This window comes from Hippoglossus stenolepis, chromosome 3, assembly GCF_022539355.2.
Source record: "Hippoglossus stenolepis isolate QCI-W04-F060 chromosome 3, HSTE1.2, whole genome shotgun sequence".
Classification (NCBI taxonomy): Eukaryota; Metazoa; Chordata; class Actinopteri; order Pleuronectiformes; family Pleuronectidae; genus Hippoglossus; species Hippoglossus stenolepis.
Genome location: NC_061485.1, coordinates 30,805,448 through 30,831,929, shown reverse-complemented (window position 1 = coordinate 30,831,929; position 26,482 = coordinate 30,805,448). Strand labels below are relative to the sequence as shown.

Genomic DNA, 26,482 nt, shown 5'->3' with positions numbered 1-26,482 from the left:
CTGCCCCCCGCACATAACTTATAACTTATATATTGTTGGCACTATCCGGAACCAATCACTGCACCTTAGCACCGCACGTGCCTATTGTTTTTTCTGTATATATTGTTGTTTTATGTCTGATTTGTTGTTATGTCCAAAGGCACCAACCACACCAAGGCAATTTCCTGTATGTGTAAATATACTTGGCAATAAAAAGAATTATGATTATGATTATGATTATTTTGTAAATTACAGCACACTTGTAATAACGGTAACAGTCTATACAACATCCATTGCACTTCTGTCCGTCCTGGGAGAGGGATCCCTCACATGTGGCTCTCTGAGGTTTCTACCTTCTTTTTACCCTGTTAAAAGGGTTTTTTAGTAGTTTTTCCTTACTCTTGTTGAGGGTTGAGGGCAGAGGATGTTACACCTTGTTAAAGCCCTATGAGACAAATTGTGATTTGTGAATATGGGCTATACAAATAAAATTTGATTGATTCATTGATGATAATACTTTTTAAAGCACTTTCTAAATAAAAACAGAGTTCAGGTTTAACAGATTTTTTAAACTAATATAAAGTGGAGTAATATAGGAAATTGTGGATGTGATACATTGAAATACTTCAAGATGCATCGTTGTTTCCTTTGTTGTTGCTCTTGTGATAAACCTAGTGAATACCAAAGAAGACCATTGTCTCTGTGTGAACTGTTGAGTATTAAACAATTGTGTGAGTGTAAGGGTAATAAAATAAATTGTTAAGTTAGTCAAAGATGTTCTACTATATTCAAATTGTTGTTTTAAATAAATAATTATGAGAAGTGCCCTTTTTCTCAGTTGAGCCCCTGCCCCCCAAAATGTCTGTGCATGTATAAATGCATGCATAAATAAATTAAAAAAACACCCTAGAAAAAGGGCACTTTATCTCTAGGATGAAAAAGGGAAGGGGCTCAAGCCCCCTTTGATGTCTATGTGTGCATGTGCCAGGTGAGTTGTGTAAATAAAATTGCTATTGTGAAAATAAATGTAAAAGCAAGACAAATCTTCCCAAAAATGAAACAGAAACTGAAGCAGTACTGACGTTGAGCTTATCACATGGCAATTACAGTAAATCAAACATCATTTGGCCAGTGTTTGTGTTTCATGTAAATCTGGTTTGATACACAAACATTAACCATTTAACAAAATACATGTTTCATTAAGAAAAGACTATGTGACTGTCAGTGCAGTTCCGTCGTGCATGGGTTCATGTTACATACTGAAATGTAACCACAACATCTTAAAGACACCTTTACATGTTTTACATTGACCATTAATATTTGGCAGAAACTTAAACTGACTTCAAGTCATATTGCAGATATTTGTCATGTTTATCCACCATGGTTTAATACACTGATGTACTTAAGATTACTCTCAACATATTCCCAAATCTCCATCCTTTTACAGACATACAAGGCATTGGAGGGCGTAGCAGCAAAGTATATCAGCGTACAACTGTATGCAATTCACAAAGCAACTCTCAGTATTTACTACAGTAATGAATGAGGAGAGTTGTAATACTAAAATAAATGATATACTTTGAATGTATAAAGTAGATATCATATTTGATTTTAATTCTGAATAATATTTGTTGTGTTAAGAGCCTCAACACAAAATATGTGATTGGCATATATGACATATATTATACATGTACCTACACAGTTGTTATATCATCTGTGAACCATACCATGTTTTGTTTTCATTCTGATTGTAATATTTAGCTGGAGTTTGACCGCAACTTTGTGCAAGATTAAGTGGAGTGAGAGAGAATGGTCGATCAACTGAAGTCTCGGTTTGTGAGGATCATGGGGGCTACCAGGGTCCAGATGTACAGGGCCAAACATACCCAGCTGGAGGTGATCTTCACCCACACTGCTGGCCACTTGCTAGTTATGGTGTAGTCTGCGTCAGGGCTGTCGGAAAACACAACAAAGGCCTTTCAGTAATCATAATTTATCTACTTGTCATGATTCAAGCTGGATAATAATCTTTCATATAGCATGAAAAGAGAATGACCCTTACCATAGGGCTTTCAATTGAGGTATTTAATGTTAAATTTTACATGACTTTTCAAACAGGGACATGCAGATGTGCCATAAGGAGTTATTACGATTACTTATAGTTCAGAATGTCATCAACAGAACTAAATACAAATGACATTTCAATCCCCTGATGCTCTTAGTTATGCTGCTATAGCTCTAGAATGTCGGGGGACACATGACACACGGAGCTTCTCTTCCCAGCTTCTCCTTCCTCTTCTCCATCCTTATTACATCAAAGAAATTAATATCTCATCAATACATGTAACTGACTTGACTTCTTCCCCGGAGTCCCTTTGCCTTATCGTCCGCAGATCCAGGGCCGCGGCTGCGGCCACTTCGTGGATTATGATGGTGGATCGCTAATCAGAGATCGTGATCGTAATGGTGGATCCTGTATCGTGCTGGCTGATCGTGATAATAATGGCGGATCCTGTATCTAGCTGGCTGATCGTGATAATAATGGCGGATCCTGTATTGTGTTGGCATCTGATAGTGGTGTTGGACCACGATCGAGGTGGCAGCTGATGGTGGATCCTGATGGCGGCAGTGGACAATGTCTGTGGACTATGGTGGCATCCGATCGTGATGGTGGATCATGATTGTGGTGGCTGCTGACCGTGGACTATGATTACAACAAGACTGGTTGATATACAATATGTCTCCTTAAGATACTCGACCATTACTGACAATAATCCATCAATTCATTGACCTTCCATTATGCTACAAAGTGTTTATTCTAATCAATGCTACAAATACCCTTATCTTTCTGATGTTCTCCATTACACGTGGCATCTATTGCAATTCTGTCCGTCCTGGGAGAGGAATCCCTCACATGTGGCTCTCTCTGAGGTTTCTACGTTCTTTTTACCCTGTTAAAAGGATTTGTCCTTACTCTTGTTGAGGGTTAAGGGCAGAGGATGTCACACCTTGTTAAAGCCCTATGAGACAAATTGTGATTTGTGAATATGGGCTATACAAATTAAATTTGATTGGTTGATGCAGAATGCAGAATCTTCACCTAACAAATTTATTTAAAAAAGGCCATGCATGATGCCAACTCTGTACTTATGTCTGAATACCATTTACTCTGGCCCTCATGTTATTATATTATTTGGGAATTTCAGTCCTTTTACTTTAGTACTTATGTTCTAGATTAGAAAAGCGCTATATAAATACAGACCATTTAGATAAATAGATTGAAAAGATAGAATAATTGTATTGTCATTGCACAGTGTACAATGTAATTTAGCAGCAATCCCCAAGGTGCAATATATACATAACAATAAAAAAATTAAAAAAAATTAAATGAAAAAAATAACGACCCTGAAAGTTGGTCGCTGTGCAGTTAGCTACAGCAGCTAAGTTGCTCCTTTTGGTTGGTCTGAAATCAAAATTTCTCAAGGAGCAATAGTATACTTGTACAGGTAAATTTCAAGCAACTACTTTAGATGTTACCAATAGAAATTAGATATTATTATTTGTTAATGATCAGTTTTCAGTTGCAAAACAGTAGTAGTAGTAGTTGTTGGGGACACTATAGAAATATGGCAGTGGTTGAATGAATCTTTATCACCACACCATATTCATTATTAGATTTAACAGGCTAATATGTATCACTTCAAAGTGACATCTTAACTGGACTCCTGTATTGTAGACCCAGAGTAACACAATGTAGGTGGTTTGTTGAGAAGGGGTGTACTGACCTATACCAGTTGGTAAGGGTCATCATGATGTACAGTGAGGCCAGGAAGAGCATGAAATGGAAGAAGGAGTAGCTGTACTGAACCATGTCCCGCTCATTGTCCTCCACCCGCCTGGGTCCTGTTGACTCCTCTGATAGGTCAGGGCTGCTGCCACCCTCAGCCAGAATGGCTGAGTCTTTGGAGGCCATGGTCAGCTTGTTCACCTGACTGGTGCTGGATGAACGAATGCTAAACAGGGTTAAATGAATAGTTTGTACAGTTATTTTTACTATCGATTACTGTGTTTTTACAAAGACCCAAAAGCATAAACCACAACAGCATATGACAAAACAAGATGACAAACATTTTTCATACTTATCTGAACCCTGTAAATTAAATCAAGTTTGTGAAGACTACAACAAAGAGACTGTCCAAGACATTGTTCGTAATTGTTTTATAATAGTTATAGGGTTTCGACTAGTTTCGTCCTCTAAACCAACAACTTGTCTATTAAAATCAACCCAAACTAGACTTTTTGAGGAAGTTTTTCCTCTAATTGACAGTTCCATATTAAATCAGATTAATATATCTTTGTTAACCGGCTACGTACCACAAGCTTTTAAGGTAGCAGTAATTAAATCTCTGCTTATAAAAAAGCCCACCCCAAAGCTGTTGCTAACCAGCTATGTGATTACTTAGATAGTAGTAGTTTGTTGGAAGACTTTAAGTCAGGATTTAGAATCCATCACAGCACAGAAACAGCACTATTAAAAGTTACTAATGATCTTTTCATGGCATCAGATTATGGACTTGTGTCTATACTTGTCCTGCTGGATTTTAGTGCTGCATTTGACTCCATAGATCATACGATACTGTTACAGAGACTGGAACAACATGTAGGGATTAAAAGAACAGCACTAGGCTGGTTTCAGTCATATTTATCAGATATATTTCAATTTGTTAATGTTAACAATGACTCCTCCATGAACACACAATCATCGTCATGGAGTACCACAAGGTTCTGTCCTTGGACCGATACTCCTCACCTTATATATGCTCCCTTTAGGCAACATAATCAGAAAGCACCAAGTACACTTCCATTACGTACGTAGATGACACCCAGCTGTACATATCTATGAGGACTGATGAATCTAATCACTTAGTTTAACTTCAGGAATGTCTTAAAAACCTCAAGTCCTGGATGACCCAGAACTTCTTACTTCTAAATTCAGAAAAAACTGAGGTCATTTTAATTGGCAAAACATCTCAGAGAAACCAGATAGTCATCTTGGATGGTATTAGTTTGGCCCCCAGCTCCACTGTGAGGAACCTAGGAGTTCTGTTTGACCAGGACAAACTCTGGGCAAAAACAACCAAGTTTGTAAACTTGGGCAATGTATGGAGAGCCGGAGGAGATGGCGGGGTGCGCTGGGTTCCTTACGATTCGAATGACAGCACGCAGCGCGGATCACAGAGACACAGAGAGGCACAGTAAATTACTGACAAAGCTGGTAAAAACTGTTGAAAATATTTTTTTACGGTCCAAATTTGTATGAAAAGACCCAAAATAAACACTATAAGCAGACTACTTAATTACTATAACTGCATTAGCTTTTGTGTAGGAACGATTCTGTCCCAAGCATTTGATCCATATAAACGGTGGATCACTATATCCGTGATGACTATATCCGGTTTCCTCTGTACAGTTAATAGGATTGCTTGATGTGTTTTCCAGGAAGGGTGTGATAAACTTAGAACAAGGCATTCAAATGAGTTCGAGTTTAGTTAAGGATTAATTGATGGAGGAGGAATCCCCATGAAGTTATTTAATCACCTCAAAGACAGACATTTAGATCCGTGCACAGAATGAATTTTTTGCCTTTATTTGGATAGGACAGAGTTAAGTGTGTGAAAGTGGTGTTAGGGTTAGTGACGAGAATCGAAACCTGGGCCACTACAGAGAGAGGCTTAAAAACTCTGTACATGGAACACCAGCTCTACAGGAGAGCTATATGGCGCCCAAAGAGGACATTTTTTGATGAATGGATCAGCTTGTGGAGAGCTGGGAAATCCCCAAGTTGACAGTATTGAAAGTTTAATTTTCACTATAGTGCAGTCTTGCCAAACAATGATTTGACACTGACTGAGTTGTTTCAGTTGGTTGCTAAAATGAAAAATGTGTGACACAAATAAAGGAATGCAGCAATGACAATTTAATGATAGTGTTATTGGCAGTAATAGTAGTATATGTGGGCAGGCCAGGTATATTGTAAATCTAAACAATATATCTCAATCCATAATGGGGGCGCAGCGACGATAAAGCACAAGGACTCCGGGGAAGAAGTCAAGTTAGTAAAATGTATTGATGAGAAATTAATGTGATGAAGAGGGAGAGAAAGAAAGAGCAGCTCCATGTGCCATGTGTCACCAGACAATCTAGGCCTATAGCAGTATAACTAAGCGCTGGTCCAAGGCAGAACTGAGCCAGCTCTTACTACATTGCTCAAAAAAATGAAGGGAACACTTAATCGTCACAGCAACACCAAGTCAGTTAAACGTCAGGGATATCAATCTGTCCATTTAGAAAGCACAAGTGATTGTGAATCAATTTCCCCTGCTTTGGTGCAAATGAAAGTGACAACAGGTGCAATGGAGAGGCAAAAGCAAGACAACCCCAAAAAAGTGAATGGTTTTGCATGTGGTGGCCACAATTCATAATTGCTTGTAGTGGAAAAATAACTAAGTGTGGTTGAAACCTATGTTGTAGTTGAAAAGTAAGTTTTATGACCTGTATCTAAATACATATATAACCTGTCTAAATACTTTATGACCTGAACTGTTTTATGGTCTGAACTGTGTATGACCTGAAAACTGTAAGACCTTTTTTATCACTTATTTACTCTCCATAGAACTGAATTTATGTCCAAAGGAAACATATGTAAATCTGTTTTCTGTTTCTTGATTCCTCTCTCAAACTGCGCCTACAGAACCATTCTGAACTGGCTCAGAGAAACAGCCTTAGTTCTCCTATATAAGATCCTTGTATTTGACTGTTCTCTATCTTCACTCTGAGATCCCTGTGACTCTCTGTGTTGATCCTTTCTGCAGAAAGCCTCTATTAAAATACACAAAGACAAATTTGGTGTTCAAGCCTCTTGTATTTCCAGATTTCCATCACATGCTCTCTCCTTATACTTGCTGACTGATTCTTCTCTAGTTTTTTGTTCTGCTAGTGTCCTTGTCACTACATGGCCCTTAATAATATGGCACCATCATACCTTAAAGAGCTCATAGTACCATGCCAACCCACTAGAGCACTCCAGTACCTGCCGCCCAATCAGTTGCTGCACAGGTAGTCCAGCTCCTCCAGGATGGCAAATCCATACTTGCAGTCACAAGAAAGACTGGCCATTATGGGAGGAGAGCTGGACAGGGCCATAGAAGGGCATCAACCCAGTGGCAGGACCAGTATCTCCTTCTTGTGTAGGACAGCCGCCTGGCTGTTCACACAGGACTCGCATTTCTCCGCGCTGGTCAGCCCGCGATTCACTCACATGTGGCATTTGTCTGGATCGTTGGGACTGGGAGGCTGCAGCAGTTGCTCGGGCGCGACCGCTCGCTCTCCCATGCGTGAGCTGGAATTTGTGTCAACGCCACACAGCCAGCAGTGTTCAGCACTACTGTAACACTGGCACACACAGAGCCCCCCCCACTCGTTACGCCGGGTTTACACCGGACGCAGCGAGGCTGCGAGGCAGCGCAGCGCCGTTCTCAAGCGCGCAGCCGCCTGGCTGTTCACACGGGACGAGCATTTCTCCGCGCTGGTCAGCCCCATAGACTGTATATATAAGGTCAGCCCGCGATTCTGCTTTCTCCGCTTGTTGTTGTACCCGTTGAATGTCGGGGTTCGGGGGTAAATGATGGTCTTCATAGCCCCCCCCCACCCTCTCTTTCTCTCTCTGTCTGTCTGCTTGTGTGCTTGTAGTGGATGGGCAGAGGGGGACATTTAATTATGTGATTGGGAAAATTAAAACTCCAGGACAACAGAAGGGGAATACAAAGTATGGGATGCATATTTGATAATTTATATCATATAAAATATGTAATTTATATCGTTTAAAATCATGGGGGGAGGGGGGAGCTGGCTCATTAGCATTTAAAGGAACAGGCACTCAAAACAGGTCACTCTGTGGAGGGCTGTTTTATACAGGGTAAAAAGGGTGCTGTTTTAAATGATCCTTGTGGTATTTTGACCAAAGTATGTATGACATTTCATTAAGACCCCAAGGAACCATATCAACTTGTGGTAAAATGGGCATGCTATGTCCCCTTTAAAGTAGAGTAGGAGCCAGAGCTTTCAGCTATCAAGCTCCTCTCTTGTGGAATCATCTCCCAGTTTCAGTTCGGGAGGCAGACACCCTCTCTATGTTTAAGAGTAGGCTTCGGATAAATGTTTCATATCTCTTACTCCAGTAACAGTCCATGCTGTATCTGTTCCAGTAATTTTTAAAAGAAACCATTTAAAGCAAAAGACAGCATTCACATGGCTACTTCCTGCTTGCCAAGCCTTTGTGCTGTACCAGTTACGGGAAAATCCTCCTGTGTACGTATTTGGCGGCTGCGATGCTGTTTCATGCGTACCTGCGGCCATCATTGTCACTAGTACCGTCTGACTTCTTTCTTGGGGAATTCTGTTGAGTTTAAAGAAACACTTTCTCCTCTGGGATGTTATACGTTTGTTGTTGGATTTAGATTTTGATAAAGAGAGTTACCTGAGTTGCCTGTTTATGGAAGAATAAAACTTTACCTTCTTTTGAACCTTCGATGTTTGCCTGTTATTTGTCAGTTATATTGCACTACCCCACCCTAGCCTGCCCTAGTGACCTCTCATGACATTACAGCATACACACTTGTGTACAGCAGCCTCTGTTGCTTTCTAATTTTTGCTGTGGTATTGAATTTCAATGATATTGATACTACTAAACTACTGGTATCATGACATCTAAAATCTTACCTCGGGGTAGTAACCCTACCTGGAGTAGAGGATGCACAGGACAAATATGACAAGCCCCACAATGCTCTGGGCATCCCACCATTGCAGGTATGGAGATGATAGGACAGGTTCCTCTGTGCCAATGATCACCACGGCCGTCTGGTTCTCTATCTCAAGAGGGGCTAGCGTGGGGGTTGTGATCTGCTGAAAGATACTCAGCAGGCTGGGGTTACATACTCTGTCTGAGAGGAGGAAAAAAAATTACATGTTTTTATCTATAGCATAGTTTATGACAGGGGTGTCCAAACTTTTTTTCCCGAGGGCCACATACAGAAAAATATATGAAGGACTGGGCCACTCACTAGACGTGAGGTATACTGCCTCACTTCTCATGCACTAATATTGGCAAAATCAATCAAATGCAGGTAAATTACGTTTGATAATTGAACATGTTTGAAGAAAAAAAGCCTCCATCAAAGCTCTCCATTAGTAGATTTTCATTTTATTTTTTACAAAAATGTTGGCAGGTCATTCTCTCAGTGACAGCCTCAGATTGGTTCTTAGGGTGCTGATCCCCCGTCATTGTCCTGTATGAAGGGAGAGACAAGAAGAGAAATAGGGGATGTGGATATTTCAAGCTTATTACACAAATAAGTTATTGGGCTTGTTAACACATCAACTAACGTTTGTTAAAAAATTGTGATCAACTTTAATTGACTGAATTTATTAAGTAATTGGGCTTATTAACAAATGAAAACTGTGTGTATATTTTTAACTCACCTGTAAGGGGAAGAATGTTGCACTCAGTGGGAGCAGTGATGCTGCGCTTTGGTCTGAAGGATAGCTGGCAGGTCAGGAGTAAGTTTGGTGGTTGAGATGCGAAGGACGTCACGGAGATGGCTGTCGGTCGTTCTGGTTCTCAGTCTGCTTTTGTTCAGCGTTAACAGAGAGAATGTCTGCTCACAGATGTATGTTGAGCCCAACAGACTCATCATTCGTTTAGCGTGGCGTCTCATCAGAGGAAACTTGGCCTTTTCCAAGCTCCGGTAGAAGTCAGGTAGGGAGAGAAGCTGATGCTGATTCTTCAGAGAATCATCACACTGAATTTCGATCAGTTCTAATTGCAGACTCTCCTCCACTTCTTCTGCATCCATTGAAAACGGAGCCGCAAACAGTGTGATTTCCTTCTCAATGACAGAAAAATCTTGGAAGCGCTGACTGAATTCTGTCATGAGAGTTGTGATCACAGACACATATTCTCCCATTTTTGCAGAGCTTGGCATTTGAAAATGCGCATTTGATTTCGGTCAGCGTGGGGAAGTGCGCTACATTGAAGTTGCGCAGTTGTGACTCGAAGAGACGGAGCTTCGCACGGAATGCTTTCATCACGGCAACACTCTCATTGCAAATCAAACAAACACACTTCCCCTTGGTTTCTATGAAAAAATATTCATTTTTCCACCGAGTCTGAAATTTTCTGCACTCGCTTGCAATCTTGCGTCTCTTCGATTGCTTGCTTTGTGGAGACGCTGCCTTGTTCAAGACATTAGCGCCACCTAGTGTTTAAACTAAGAAGTGCACTACAGTGGGCCATAGTCCATTATATTTTTAGACTTTGATACGGGCCAATTAAAAATGGATGGCGGGCCGCAGTTGGCCCGCGGGCCGTAGTTTGGACACCCCTGGTTTATGAGATGGAATGTAATGAGATATATTCTGAAAATGTGTGACCTCATTTGCAGACACATTCCTGACATTCAGATGTTCTTGAGAGAAAATTCTTGAGCTCCAAGACACTAGCTTGAAAATTCTACTTAAACCATTTCAAAGTAATAATAATGCTTTCTTTCTAAGTACTTTTGGCTAGAAAATCAATTAACTATAGCATGTGAACATGAACCATACACATTGAGCCGAACCAAGAACAAAATTAATTGCATACAAAATTGAAAGCATCAGCATGGTGATACATATCCTACACGTTATATCCAAATCAGCCGATAGTTACTTTATTGAACTATAATAGTGTCATTTCATTAGCTGTGTGTAGTGCTCTTTTCCCTGCTGTCGTTGTATCGCTCTCTCTCTAATAGATCGCTGTTGTTTCTGCAATCCATAACTGCACCAATTTTGTAATCATAGGAATATTTCTTGCAACTAACAAACAGTCTCACCAGGTTCATTGGTCATTGCAGACCAGGTCAGAAACATGGTGTACAGGGTGATGATGGAGGACTGTAGAAGACCTGAACGTGGCTGAGATTCCTAGGGACACACACAGATAGAACAGTCATGTATGAAAAGGCAAGCTCACGAGAATGTCTGCAGACATCCTGTCTTGTCTTGAGTGCATGTCTGAAAATGGCTTAAGATACATCAGACTACTTCCAGGGCCAGGTGTGAGTACAGGCTACATAAAACAAGTCCCATTCATAACAGTCCATACAGTTTGGTCTTTTTCTACTGTTAAGAAACTGGTCCTATATGCTTCTTAATCAGTAATTGGGCTCATGGTATGTAGCTTGCATTCGGCACACTTAAATCCTGGTAAGGTTTGACAGAAGTCTATTGACATAACAAGTGCATAGCAACTTAAGCAACAAATCAGTTCTAGGTTTTGACCTCTGAAGTTAAAATAACATTTCAATCAACACTGATCTCATACATGTCCTGTCTGGAATCAAATTGATGGAAATCTGTCAAAGTGATGGACAAATTTCATCCCTAATTGTATTAAGAATATTCTACTGTATTGCAATCCCTGTACATATGGTAAATATTACCAGACTTTAAACATATTCTTTAAATTGTGCATGTCACAATTTGGCAATGTTGCATCAAATGACTACATTTGCCTGACTAGATGTTTGATGCTGAACCACTGTTCTCAGTTCTGTACCTGTACTTTGGGAAAAACAGAGACAACAGATGCCACAATGCAGAACAACATGTTGAAGCTGATGAAGAACTTGTTGATGAAGCATCCATCAGGCTTGGTGTAGAAGATGAAGAATATTATGGCGGCAGTAAATGACAGGATGTAGTTGAACGCTGTAACCACCAACAAAGCTAGAAACAGAACGCAGAAATGTTAGTTATTCAGCAATAGGTATACAAAAAACTCAAGATATGTATCTCAATTATTTGGTGTTCAACCTATGCATCTGCGTTGATTTGATATGGTTATCACTTATTTCAGTTGTGAGCAGTCTTATTGTATTGTGTGTATTGCACTGTGCCTGCATGTTTTCATATACAGCATGTTACTAGGCCACAGCTCGAGTCTCTTACCTGCATACCAGACCCTGGAGTTGCCGTTCTCCATCTTGTCTACCCAGGACTCATTCCAGGAGTGGGCAAAATCCACCAGCAGCACGAGCTGGATCAAAATGAAAAAGAAAGCTCCACCGGAGCCCACCACAAACCACACTGCAACGAAATAGGCCCACAGGTCATTAAATTACTCATCTATCATATAATATCTATTATTATCTATTACTATTATCTATTATCATATTATTGTATATTGGATTGAATGATCTGAGTTTTAAAAAGTTCAAATATAAAGTTCTTACTGTAGGTAAAAGGCCCATCTGGAATGTAAAAGGCAGCCACTGTAACTGCTACCAAGGCAGCAAACTTAAAGAACCAAAATCTGAAAACAAATGAACTGACAGTTATTAAGCATACAGGAGGCACATAAACATATCTGTAATAAAATTAAAATAGCATCAGTCAGGCAGTTATATATATTTTTGGAGTTGTATTGACAGTACATCTAATAAGTGACCCACAAAAGCCTCGAAAGCGTTTAATCTAAATTTAACAGTAAGAGAGTCACTTGATGAGGGAAAATTTTTATGTGTGAAAGTGTGACACATCACTGATCTTTCAGACAGACAGCATATATTAATAATGTAACTGTAGAAAATATTTCCTGTTGCTGTGGTTTTATTTTAGAGAAGAAAACAGAACTTCTTCCTCTCTTGTCTTGATGTCACTCTTTAGCACTTACAATCGAAGATTATGTTACAGTAACCTCTCATTTAATACTCAACTGAGAGATAAAGAGTGCTGTTCTGCAGACCAAAGCAATACCAGAGCAGTATACTGCTGAAAACCTGGCAAATGTCTCCCCCACCAACTTGGTCAACTTTTATAACACCACACTCTCCTTCTGCCTCGACCAGCTAGCACCCATTCAAACCAGATCTGTCACCCTTCACCCACTCCGCCCCCTGGTTCACTGATGAGCTGCACCAGCTAAAATCAAAAGGATGCCAGCTCTAGAGGCTCGGCAGGAGAACTGGTCTCACGGCCCACACAGAGGCATACAAAGAACACCAACATCTTTATAAAAACACTCTCAACACTATCCACTCTGCATTTTACTCAGGACTAATGCAATCTGGCTGCGACAATCCAAGAACACTTTTCTCCACCATCAACAAACTCCTCAAACCCAAGGACAACCACTCCCACTCCTTTACAATGCAACGAATTTGTCACACAAAGTGTCTCAAATCGAGCACACTGTGTGTGCTTTGCCGAAACAGTATCTTGTACCTGCCGCTGTCAGCAGCACTCACAAGGTTGCATATATTGCCTCCTTCCTGGTTCCGAAACACAAACACCTGAGAATTATGACTGATGAAGTTAAACTTGAAGGTGTGTGATCTCCTCTCAAGCATCTCTGAAGGGCATGGAAGGGGTTTCCACAAAAAAAGTGCTTTGTGAGGTCACAGTGACCTTGACCTTTGGCCACCTATTCAGGTCATCTTTGAGTCTAAGTGAATGTTTGTGCCAGATGTGATGGCATTCCATCAAGCTGATCTTAAAGGTGCAGTGTGTATAATTTAGTGGTGAAGTTGCATGTTGCATTTGAATACCCCTCACCTAACCCTCCCCATCCAAATATGAAAGATAACCTGTAGTTCAGTTGTCATGAAAACTCAAAAGGTGTTTAGTCTGTCCAGTTTGGACTACTGTAAAAAACATGGCCTCTGTAGAGAGGACCCTCTCCCATTGTAAACATAAAAGGGCCTATTCTAGGGCAAAGAAAACTAGAATTTGTGCTATTTAGATGATTACACATTAGTGAAAACATCACTAGGATTATTTTTATTTCAATTTCTGCCAATAGATCCCTTTCACCTAAATCTTACACACTGGATCTTGAAAATATCGCCTTCAAGAAAAACAAAAACATATTTTGTGAGGCCACTGTGACCTTGACCTTTGACAACCAAAATCAAGTGAGTTAATCCTTGAGTCTAAGTGAATGTTTGTGGCAAATGTGAAAGGATTCCTTGATGGCGTTCCAGAGATATCACCTTCACAATGTGAAAAATTTGCTTTGTGAGGGTGATAGTGACCTTGACCTTTGACCACAAAAATCTTATCAGTTTATCCTTGTGTAAATATAAGTAAATATTTGTAACAAATTTGAGGAAATTCTGTCAAAGCATTCTTGAGACATCAGGTTCACAGTAATGGGACCAAAAAAGAGGCCATAATGTTTTGTTTTAGGGCAACGTGACCTTGAACTTTGACCTTTGACCACCAAAATCGAATCAGTCCAAGTAAACATGGGTGTCAAATTTAAGAGAATTCCCTTCAGATGTTCCTGAGATAATACATTCACAAGGCAAAACACATGTTTGAGAGGTCACAATGACCTTTGAGCACCAAATTCTAATCAGGTCATCAAAGTGAATTGTAATGATGTACATTATAAACAGTTTTAAATTGTAAAGTTGTAAACTGTCCAGCCTGCTGAAGTGGAGTAATCATATATATCTTGCAGTGTCTGGATGAACTGGATTTTCTTCTCTTAACTGGGTAACAAAATAGTCTTGTTTATTTTATGAATACGTTTATTAAAACAATAACAAGCAACTATGGGAAAAATATTGAAATCTACATTTTGGGATGAACTCAGCTTTACAGTGCAGCAAAACACAAGTTAAAGTATAGGTGTATCCATTGAGTGAAAATATTATCTTGAAATTAACAGCAACTAAGGCTGTAAAATATATGTAGTAGAATGGAATAAATAAATGACAAACAAAATACTGTGGTGTACTCAATTACTTTAGCACTGAGAAACAGTTAAGTTCCATTATCTCAAAACACTATACTAACAAAAAGATAGATGAGCTTCAAGCTCAGATCCAAAAGAGAGCACAGAAATACAGATAGTCTCTATACGCTGAAAATAGAGAATAATCATCTAAGCTGTTCTAATTTCAAAGCAACATGTAATAAAAAAAACTTAAGCCTGAAATGAAATTGATTTGCCACAGTAACATACTCAGTAAGTAGGCAAAGAAAATAAATATGGAATAAATAAATACAAGAAGATATAATGAGTAGAAACATAGAAACCATGTTCAAAGAAGAGACCTTTTTTAGTCCTAAACAGATGATATAATGTAAGCATTGACAAATTATTAGATTTCTTTTTTGTTAGTTGTGTTATCCTTTTGTGGATGCACTTCATAAATTCATTGAGTGATAAATTACATATATATAAATGAAGGGTCCTCATGATCTTTGCTACCTCTGGCCCTATCCTCAGTGCTGGTGCTGGCAATAGGGTCCTCGTGATGTGCTGGGCCCCTGTCACCTGGCTCTCTCCCTGGATCTGACCGTTCCACCACTCTCAATGACCCTGAATAGTCTCTCTACTTGAATAGAAATAAGGTGTTTTCCATACTCATAACTACACAGTTCAACACAACAACAAGACTAATGTTTTTACTTTTTACAAGTCTAAATAAGAGAAGGCTTTTTCATCATAACTTGGAGACAAAAAACATAAAATTTACCTGATTCTCTATGCCTCTGTCTGACTGTCCCTGTCTGTGCCCAGCTCTTGCCTTTGCCTGATGACAGTTTGACATGCTTTTGAACCTTGTGATTTAGGTGTCATGGTGCAGGGGCTGGTTGGTATGACACACACACACACACACACACAAATGCACACACTTAAGCACTCACCCCAGCGCGCACTACATGAAATACATATACATACACATCTACTGTGGTCCAGAGGGCTAATCTGCAGCAGTCAATTTATCCAATGAACAGAAAGAGATGTTTTGCACTTCCTTATCTGCTCCTCACATTCCATTAACAGATTCACATGCTTTTCAACCTTGTGATTTAGGTGCCATGGTGCAAAGGCTGATTGATAAGACACACAGACACAAACGCACACACTTGAGAACTCACCCGAGATCGCAGTACATGAAACACATACACAGACCACAACTTTAGGCAGTTTGCACCTCATTTCACTGAATGGATGCTACAGCTTCCTCAGTCGAGCCTTTTTCCACTTCTCTTTAATATCTCTCACCAATTCCTGAATTGCAATTTCAGCCTCCCTTAGAGTTGGCTGAGGTTCCTTAGTCTCTGTAGGCTCTTCCTAAGAATCATATAGTATTTTTAACTTCTGCTACTCCACACAAAGTAACTTTGAAACCAAATGCTGTATAATAAACAATATGCTTTATCCCAACAAGCCATTAATGGAATTAAGCCTGTGATCATGTCACTCTTTGAGCAAGGTGTATTAGTTAAAACATGAAGTCCCTGCAATACACATAATTATTATCATTATTATTATTAACTGGTGCTGCTATCATTTATACATCTCTAAATGTCACTACTATTTTTTTAAATTATAACAGCCAGTTTGACAGAGCTTAAATATGACAGTTACACAACTCTTCCTGGTCTCTCTCTATTCCTCTCCTCCCCCTCCTCACTCTCTCTCTTTTCTCTCCCCTCTTTTCCACCCACCTCTCCTCTCTTCCCCATTTTTCTCAGCTCACCCGAACCGGTCGAGGCAGATGACTGCCCACATTGAGTCTGGTTCTGCTAGAGGTTTCCTCCAGTTAAATGAGATTTTTCTCTCCACAGTCGCCGAAGTGCATGCATTGTGGGAACTGTTAGGTTTCTCTATAACCTTTAAGGTCTCAACCTTACTATGTAGACTAAAAAGCCTTGAGATAATGTATGTTGGGATGGTTTCCGTATTTGCTATACAAATAAAATTTAAATTAATTCTCCCAATTGCAAAAACCAACATAATGGCTGTTTGGCCTTTTTCCTCCGTAGACACTTCAGATTGAGTGCTTCTGCTCCTCTGCTCGTCTTCTCCTGCAGTGAAAATCCTCACACCGAACTGTTACCTTGCCTTGTGCATTCAGCCCGAGCCCCCAGGTTGTGTCCGATCTTTCTGATCGCCTGTCTGCATTTTCTTGTCTGGTGCAAGTTGCATTAAAGGTCCTTACCAACTGACTCTGTTGTGCTGCATCTGGGTCCGACACATGCCTGTTACACACATCAAATTTTCAAATCAGTTTGTCTCATAGAGCTTAACAGGGTGCTACATCCTCTGCCCTTAACCCTCAGCAAGACTAAGGAAAAACTACCAAAAATAACCCCTGTTAACAAGGGGAGAAAAATGTAGAAACCTCAGAGAGCTACATGTGAGGGATCCCTCTCCCAGGATGGACAGAAGAGCAATAGATGCCTTTTAGTCTGTATGTACATGAGCGCAACAGTTTCACCTCGGGCAACCTAGTCCAAAAACATTGGCTCCAATTACTGCCCAGTGGCCTTCTGTTCCACCAAGCTGCCGTCTGTTGTCCAGGAAATGCCAGCTTGCTTGAGAGCAGTCGCAGCTGTTCTGATTGAGGGATCAGCTCCTCTTCTCATGGGTTCTGAATGTCATGTTTATGTTTCCCCTGCTGTCCTACACATTGTAAACATTTCCGCTACACAACATGACAGCTGCTTGTAAATGAGGATATGAAGCGGCCATTTTGTCAAACTCTAACATCTCAGCCGACAGGGCTCCACCTTTGAACCAAGCCACCCTGCTTCCAGTAGTTAATATTGATGATATGTTGCTCACACATGATTGTGAAGTTTTGATTGGCACTGTCACCTTCCCCAGGCCTGACTTGAACCCCCTATTTGCAACTTCTTTTGTGATGGCACGGCGATGAGCAGGGGCCCTGCTAGAAATTTGGGCCCAATGAGACTAAAACACTGTGTCTGCCTGCAATGCAAACTGCCCTCCAATCACATGCACACTGCCCTCCAAAAAACTCTTCCCATTTCGGACCACTCAACAAGGATTTATGACAAAAAATAATTGTGGAGACTAGACCACCCAGAGGTCTATGAGCCAAGCTGCCAGTGTGAACAACAAACAAATGCCATCTGCTTGTAGCTCCTACTGGAAACTAAGCAAGACTGAACCATGCAGTGAACAGAGAGAGTGGTAAAATATAAAGGCTATCCTGATATTTTCACATGTTTATTTTATTTATAACTTTTTAATAGATAGATTTTGTTATTACATTTTAATTACATGAACTAACTCATAAAAATACCAATATTAGTGTTCTCTGAGGGCCCCTGTCTGTGCTGGGCCCTTAGAATCATCCTAACGTTCACCTGCATTACGGTGCCCCTGGCAATGAGACGCACAGGCACATTGTTTTGAAGCATACGGTTTTAAAGCATATGGAACACGTCCCCGTTCCGTTTTTTCAAATGGGTGATTTGTATTACATGGATGTGAGAAACCCTCCTTCTCTGTTGTCTGTTGCCATTAGAGGTGTGCGTCTTCACTAGATTCACGATTTGATTCGATTACGATTGAGCATCTTGATGCATCGTTGTCAACAGTAAGTCTATGACAGGGGTCAGTGCTCTCCACACGGATTTGACATTCATTCAGTTTAGACTTGTGTGTTGCACCTAAGGCTTAAAGGGACAAACTTTGTCCTTTACTGTATCAAGGTGGCCCCGCCTGGTCCCCCTTAGCAGTGCCACTGCATTGAGCAGCATTACTCGGCTGATCAACAAGTGACTCTGCTCCTCTGATGTTTTCTAATTCCTCACACTTAGAACTGATCTTTATAAAAACCTGATGAATTCATATTTATGTTCCTGGATAAACGGGGCGTCGCTTCTTCTCAGTCAATGGAGTTAAACACTGTGTTACGTCATAATCTGAGGGAAGAACTTCTGTCGGCAGGAGTGTGTGTGTGTGTGTGCTCGTCTCTGTCCCTCTTCACACACAAACTGATAACGACATGTATTTAGTTATTAATCGTTGATGTCGGATCATAACTCCTGATTGTTCCGTCACTTTAACCCTAAAGTCCTGATTGTGCGCGTCACGTTATGTCTCATGTTGTGTGAAGCAGGGGAATGCGTGCACGGTGAGTTTAAACATGCGTCTCACTAACTCTACAGCGAATCAAACCAACACAAAGTAAACGTCAGTCCTGTACGTGTCCTAATAACTTGTTGGTCAGCGATGTTGTTTATTGTAAAAGTGTAAAGTAAGCGCAGGTCAGAGATTGAGGAGGAAGCGGACTCCGACGCAGCACAACCGAACCTATAATGTGCGTCTGTCCTGGTCCTGAAGCAGCGCTGGTTATAAAAAAAGCGGGACATCGTAAAAAAGTGAACTTAGCGGAAAACATGAATCTGTTTACACTCTGTAAACTGTAGACATGACACACATACAATCCAAAGAATCACAAACAGAAAACTTAAACTACTTACAGTTGGTAAAAAACAGCCATCACCACTTGGATTTGTTTGGGCTATTGCTGGCACACTCCACACGTTAATAATGATGCCTCTCTGTTGCCAATAAGGGGATTCAATCAGTAGGTGGCCCCAATTACCCAAGGTTTCTCTTCAGCACTGTAGCCAGGCTGACAGAGTCACACCTCCACCGAACCCAGTATTCCTCGATCCCTGAATAGCAATATCTTTATGACCTTCTTTAATGATAAAATTCTAACTATTTAAAAACAAATGAATAGATTCAGTCAACAGAAACGCAGTGGTGTTCATTTTGAAAACGGGTACAGGAAGTGCGTCTACGTGCAAAGTGAGCGCAGGTCAGCGGGGGAACGAGGGGGGAAGACATGTGGCAGGGTAACACAGCACGATACAAGGTCACTGGATATTCAATGTTCCCCCGATCCCGAAGCGGCAACGGCAACCACCCTGCAGCATTGTTACTGTTCGGTACCTCCAGTACTGTAAAAAGAGCACTGTGACGTTTTTAGAAATTTTGTATCGATTTGGTTCCGAAGGTTGTCGTGACATCCCTGAGGGGATTTTTGTCCTTTGCTTATTACATTATCATGTGAGGATAAAACATGTCCACAAAATGTATTCTTATACCTATCCTAATATTTCTTGTGTTTTTCGGGTTATTTTGTCAACAGAGCATGTGAACACCCACACACTCATGGAAGCCCTGTCACCACTGTTTGAAGAAACAGACGACAAATTAAACTTGGCTTTGGACAGTACAGATATATGCTTTATTTTTGGTTCCGGTGTGTCTATTTTTTTCACAGTATCCCCTTTCCTAGCTCTAATGTCATCACAGGCTTTGTGCCACCCATTTTATACTGTGATTTGTTTTCCATGCCATGTTTGTTTCAGCTTTAAGAGAAGATTGTTATTTCATCGCTGGCTGTTGCCGTGAGTCTTGTCCATGGATGTCCTGCACCAGGATTCATTTCGCCAACACCCTATTCTCGTTTAGTTGGTGGCAATTCATCAATAAAAGCTGTCCTGAAGGAGACATTGCTGATACCGACCCCTGGGAAGGTTAAAAAGGTAAATGCACTGTGAATATACACTCAGCTGACAGTTAATTTGGTCTACCTTGCTTAAAGTAATGCGGTCTAATGTTAAGTCCTGCAATAAATGTTAAGTCCTGGTTGATCCTGCCAGTAGCATATGCTTGTCTCAAAGATTAAGTCATGCAAGTCTAAGTACACGTCCGGTACAGTGAAAACGCGAATGGCTCATTAAATGGCTCATTCTTTTTACCCTGTTAAAAGGTTTTTTTTGTAGCTTTTCCTTACTCTTGTTGAGGGTTAAGGGCACAGGATGTCACACCTTGTTAAAGCCCTATGAGACAAATTGTGATTTGTGAATATGGGCTATACAAATAAAATTTGATTGATTGATTGAATAAATCAATTCATGAGGGTTTTAATGTTCAGTTTTTGTTCAGTTTCATTTCAGTGGTGTAAGACTAAATAACCTAAACATTTATGTATAATGCAATCCGTTTCAACTGCACCAAAATTCAGACTCGAGTTAAAAGTGTGTGGTGTTCTCTAAGAGCAAAAAACTTGACAAATGAAACCTGTGGATTTATCATATACGGCTTGTATTTTTGGTGGCCACACTATGCTTTTGTTTATAATTTTTTCTCGTGTGGTGTTTTTTAGCTTTCTGAATGTACCTCTTTGGATGACCTGATAGATGCCACAAACCACTGCAAGACTACATGGCAAATGCTGGGTGTCTCAGGCCAATGAAATGCATAGAAGACAGGGATCTGCTGGTTGACGATATTCATGTTTCAGGTTGTCCACAGAGTCTGTGGTGCATTTGGAAGGTTTGTGTTTACAAACCAAATTAGGGAAATCTTTGTTACACAGAATTTAAGAGTGGTTTCTATTCTTTTCCTCTGCATAAATTCAAGAACAAAACATTTGATAATTAAGTGTATATTTTCTGTCTCTCTCTCTCTCTCTGTATATATATATAGTGGATTTGAAATTGTTTGTCTAAGTCTGCACAAGTTATTTTTGGATTCACATTTTCTCATCCTTCTGAATTGGTGAAACAAGTTATTCCTTTATCCCTGGCAAGTCTAACATATGGTTATGATGAATATATAATTTCCAACCCAGTTGTAAACAGTCTTTTTTGTCTTGTGTCTCATTCTTATAGATTTAGGGAGGGGCTGAAGACCATTGGTGTTCTGGATTCAATGAGAATGCATCCAGACAGCTTCAGACCCTTAATGTGTCATGAACCATGCCTACTCACTGCTGACTTTATGGATCACATTGTCCACATTTGTCTGTTCGCTGTGGGAAGCAACAAGAGAAGGGCAGAGGAATGTGTTGTCCCATTTTGGAGGGATTACCTGCAAGATTTTGAAGGTAAATATTGCTGCTTGATATGACATTGTGATAAGGTCTCATGTTTTTGTCATGTTTACAAAGTGTACAAATACTATTATAGGAGAAAATACCTGGGCTACTCATCGTATTGAACATTCATTATTCTCAGAGGATGAATCAAAAGGTTTTGGGTTTCTCCTAGCTTTGCTTTAGTGCAGATGTAGCCCAGGCAACTAACAGTTACAAATTTGAAGAGACTTAGCTCATTCAAGAGGCAGGGCTGCAGTACCCTAGGCATCAGTATACTGTTCCGTTGCTGAATAACATTTGAAGAGAAGCCGCTAGTAACTTACTTTAAGATTGACACAGTAAATGAATAGTGTGATTGATACCTTGATATTGACAATTTATACTTTGATATAAGATTTTAGATTTGAAATCTAGAATAGTATTTAGAGGGTGCACTTGAAACTTTCATTGATTCATTGATTTGTTCATTTTGTAATTTTTTGTTTTACTGATGTGATATTTCTACTAATATATATTATGTATATTTAACGCTTTGAAATACAAAAGTATTCATACACAATTCAGAGTGTCTGGTGTTCTTGATTAATGCAAACCATAACAATTTCTACCTTTGCAGAATTTAGTGTCTTCTGAACCTGGTCCTGTGAAATAGTTGTATGCAAAGTACTTTAATGTATACACTTTTTTTATAATATTACTGTAATTTGTGCTACACAACCATCTGGCCAATTTGTCAACTACTGATTCCATATAATAATAATAATAACAACTTTACTTGTACAGCACTTGTTTACAAAGTGCTTCACAAAATCCATGGCAAAAAAAACATATTTCGTCTCCTTCCTTCTTTCCTTTGTTCCAATTTATTCTTTTTTGTATTTTTCGCTCATCTCTGTTTTTCTTACTATGCGCTTCCTTTCTTTATACAGAATTGGCTGTATTTCCATTATATACATTTTGTAGGTCTTTTGGAGTGCAGGGGGCGCTCCTGAAGACTTTTTATGACTCTGTGGTGGCATCTGCCATCTTCTTTGCAGTAGTTTGCTGGGGCAGCAGCATTTCAACTGCTGACAGGAAGACTGATTAGGAGGGCCAGCTCGGTCCTGGGATACCCGCTTGACCCAGTGGAGGTGGTGGGACAGAAGAGGATGATGGTGAAGCTGTCTTCTCTCATGGACAACCAGTCCCGCCCCCTGCAGGACACCATCACAGCACTGGGCAGCTCCTTCAGCACAAGACTGATTCACCTTAAGTGTCTGAAGGAGAGGTATCGCAGGTCGTTCCTTCCTGCAGCAGTAAGACTGTACAACCAGCTCTGCTCCCAGTAAAACTCCATGCACCACCACTATGGACTGTCACTTTAACATTCTCAACTGTGCAATATTCACTGTACTATATTTATTTGTCTGTGCAATACAAACGGTTATGTGCAATCCATTCACTGTACATATTCTGACACATAATATATTTCTTTACACTGTATATACCGGTTTAATTACATTTATATTTTCTACATATTTTAAATATATATATTTCTATATACTTCTTTATATTCTTCCACAAACAACAACTGACCTTGAAAAAGAAGGTAAATTGGCTATCTCCCTGCAGCTCTAACAAAGCTGTTAACTTGTCCTTAAAAGTGCTGCTGCTTGATTTAAATGCTCCTTGTAACTTCAATTTAGCTAGCAGTGGTCTTCGCAGGGGCAGGCTTTGAATTCAAGACTGTAAGCCAATCGGGCAATGATAATTTAAACGGCATTCCTGTTTGGTCAAAACTCAGACTCTCTCTCAGAGAGGGTATAGTAGTATTTGTGTAAGACTTCAGTAGTGTGTGAGAGAGTATGATGGTGCATGTAAAAGACCATAGTAGTGTGTGTGAGAGACAATGATATGATGTGAATGACAATAGTAGTGTCTATGTGAAAGTTTCTGAAGAAATGCAGTGTGTATGTAAGATTATGATAGTGTCAGTGTGAGAGTGTGATAGTGTCTGTATGAGATTATGATAGTGCCTGTATGAGACCATGATAGTGTGTGTATGAGACTATGATAGTGTGTGTGTGAGAGTATGAGAGTGTGTGTGTGAGAGTATGAGAGTGTGTGTGTGAGAGTTTGATAGTCTGTGTATGAGAGTTTGATAGTCTGTGTATGAGAGTTTGATAGTCTGTGTATGAGAGTTTGATAGTCTGTGTATGAGAGTTTGATAGTCTGTGTATGAGAGTTTGATAGTCTGTGTATGAGAGTTTGATAGTCTGTGTATGAGAGTTTGATAGGGTGTGTGAGAGAGTTTGATTGAAACAGAAGTTACATGGAACTCTCAGCTCCTGATTGGTTATCTATGATGAGGCGTGGTTTCACTGAAAAGTCCTGCCATCTAAAATCAACAGATCCATAAGGGAACATGTTGGCCGCACTGCGCCTCCTGGGGAATGTTTTAAATTCTCTGACCAATACAACGTCAGAAATGCTGGATCCACAGAGACCTCCTGTAATACAGCCACACATAGGGACCTGCGGCTGAGGAGGAAATTCAGACCTTGTTCGTCAGGTGTAGCGTTATCAGGTTATCATGTAGGTTATCATGTAGGTGGGGCGCTTCATCTGAAGCTCGCCTGACGCCGGGGCCACACTGGCCACGGAACGGCCACGGATCGGCTTGCTTTTCATTTCCACGTCCATTTACCAGATCAGAGCGGAAACACTGCCTGTTGTTCAGATTTTCTCCGCCTGCCGCTGCGTTTCGCATCAGAATATACAGAGAAATGAACTTTAAACACAGTTTCAATGTTTGTCTTTTAAATAAATGTCACAAATATAAATGATTGCAATAATGCATGTGCACATAAAAAAAAAAAAAGGACTCCAGAGTTTCTGTAGAGGGAATCTATTCATTTGTTTTGAAATGTTTTTATTGTGAAGCAGAGAGTTAAGCAAGAAATATAGTACTTTATAGTACTATTAAAAGTTAACTTGAAGAACTTCAGGTGATGGGCAATAGTCTCTCACTATCTCTTTCACTCTCTGTCTGTCTGTCTCTCTCTCCCTCCCACCTGAATGATGCAAACAGGTAAAGAAACATATGGTAATGTATAATGACATCATCGTAAAAGTTATATTTGTGGCCACTTTAAAATATAATGTATATTAATTATAATACTAATACATTAATATAATGTTATAGTATACATATATATTATATAAATATAAATATATCCATTAAAATATAGCAGGGCATTATGCCTGGGGACGCACTGGTTGTCTCGACGAGGACAACACTAGTAGTGTGTGTGAGAGAGTATGATGGTACATGTAAGAGAGTATAATAGTATTTGTGAGAGAGTATAGTAGTCTTTTTAAGAGTTTATGATGGTATATGTAAGAGAGTATAGTAGTGTGTGTGAGAGAGTGTACTGGTGTGTGTGAGAGACCATTATGAATTATCTCTCATAGGGTCCTTCATAGTTGCCTGCTGCATCTGCACTCCCGCCATCAGTTCCACTCAGTGTCTGCCTCTGTCTAGTCTGTTGATCTTTCTCTGTTTGTGTTAAATTCTGTTAAATCGTGACTGCTCGATACTTGCTAGTCTTTTGGCAGGATGTGGAAAGGGGGGCAGGTGCAGGGAAGGACAAGAGGCACTGCTCTCTCGTAGAGCCTGTGGTGACCTGGAGTATCTCTCTCTCTCAGAGACTCCATGAGGACTGATGCATATGATGGGGGAAGGGGAAATGTTTAGATCACATTCAGTGATATTATAACTGACTCATGCACATAATATTAAGGTAATGAATGAAGGTGATAACTGTATGATGGCTTCTCCTTATTAGGGCGGACTATCCGGCCACCTTGAATGCGAAACGCATATCGCTCTTCTCAATCACTAGTTTGAGTAACCTCACGGCTGCCATTACTATGAAAATGCAGGGCTGCCAAGAGAATCCTGTAGAAAAATTTGATTATGCAATTCAAAAGTTGAATAAAAAAGTGCCATTAACTATCCTAGTTGATTGAGTGCACCTGACTAATACTAATGCAGTCTAATACAGGAGCCCTGAAATAAATTCCATCTTCATTGTTATAATGTTTTTTGTTCCAACTGTGTTAGAGAGGTGATAGTGAAACTTCATATCAAAAAAAAGTATATATATATAATACTGTCATATAAATGCAGATTAGTGGCGGAACATTACATCCCCTTGGTAGTAGGGGGTACTGCAGTCTTGAGTGTAGATTAGTGTTCTCTTGTGTGTACCTGCAGATTTTTGTCTGAGATGAGGGCTGACACTTGAATGTGTTGTTTCTTAAGGAACTCCATGCTGCGCTTCAGGGGCAACTTGGGACCTCTGAGCTCTAAAAACATTATTGAGTCATATTGCTGACCGTGTTAGAATCGAAAGTGCAACTTCTTTAAGTGTCTGATTACGTTACATTACCTGGACTCGTTGGCGATCCAAAACATTGTTGATTAGGTCCTTAGTCAATGAGTATGTTCCACATTTGGCACAATGACAGGACAGTCTGAAGTTCAGACTCTGAACTATGAACTTTAATTCAGATTTTGCAATGGCATATGGTTTCATGTTATAGCTGCAAATACTGTTTGACCTTTTGTATGTCTATGTTACAAATCCAGGAGTACTACCTGCTGTCACCAGAGCGGATTAACACCCCCATCTTCTTCATGTTCTCTCAGATCCTTCTTTGCTCATTCTGCCAGGTCTGTGTGATGGTAG

The 26,482-nt window shown here is 40.0% G+C and overlaps 1 protein-coding gene across 1 annotated transcript in view; it reads right to left on the bottom strand.

Moving 5' to 3' along the window:
• Positions 1-433: 433 nt before the first annotated feature.
• The window catches only part of si:ch73-267c23.10 (serine incorporator 1), a 50,801-nt gene continuing 24,752 nt past the window's right edge, over positions 434-26,482 (bottom strand). Inside the window, exons 4-10 of the mRNA XM_035152927.2 lie at positions 12,312-12,391; positions 12,028-12,165; positions 11,636-11,805; positions 10,911-11,001; positions 8,777-8,978; positions 3,765-3,992; positions 434-1,932 (exon numbers count right to left, since the gene is read on the bottom strand). Of these exons, the coding sequence (XP_035008818.1) occupies positions 1,797-1,932; positions 3,765-3,992; positions 8,777-8,978; positions 10,911-11,001; positions 11,636-11,805; positions 12,028-12,165; positions 12,312-12,391 (1,045 nt within the window). The 3' untranslated portion in view covers positions 434-1,796. The remainder of the gene's footprint in view (positions 1,933-3,764; positions 3,993-8,776; positions 8,979-10,910; positions 11,002-11,635; positions 11,806-12,027; positions 12,166-12,311; positions 12,392-26,482) is intronic.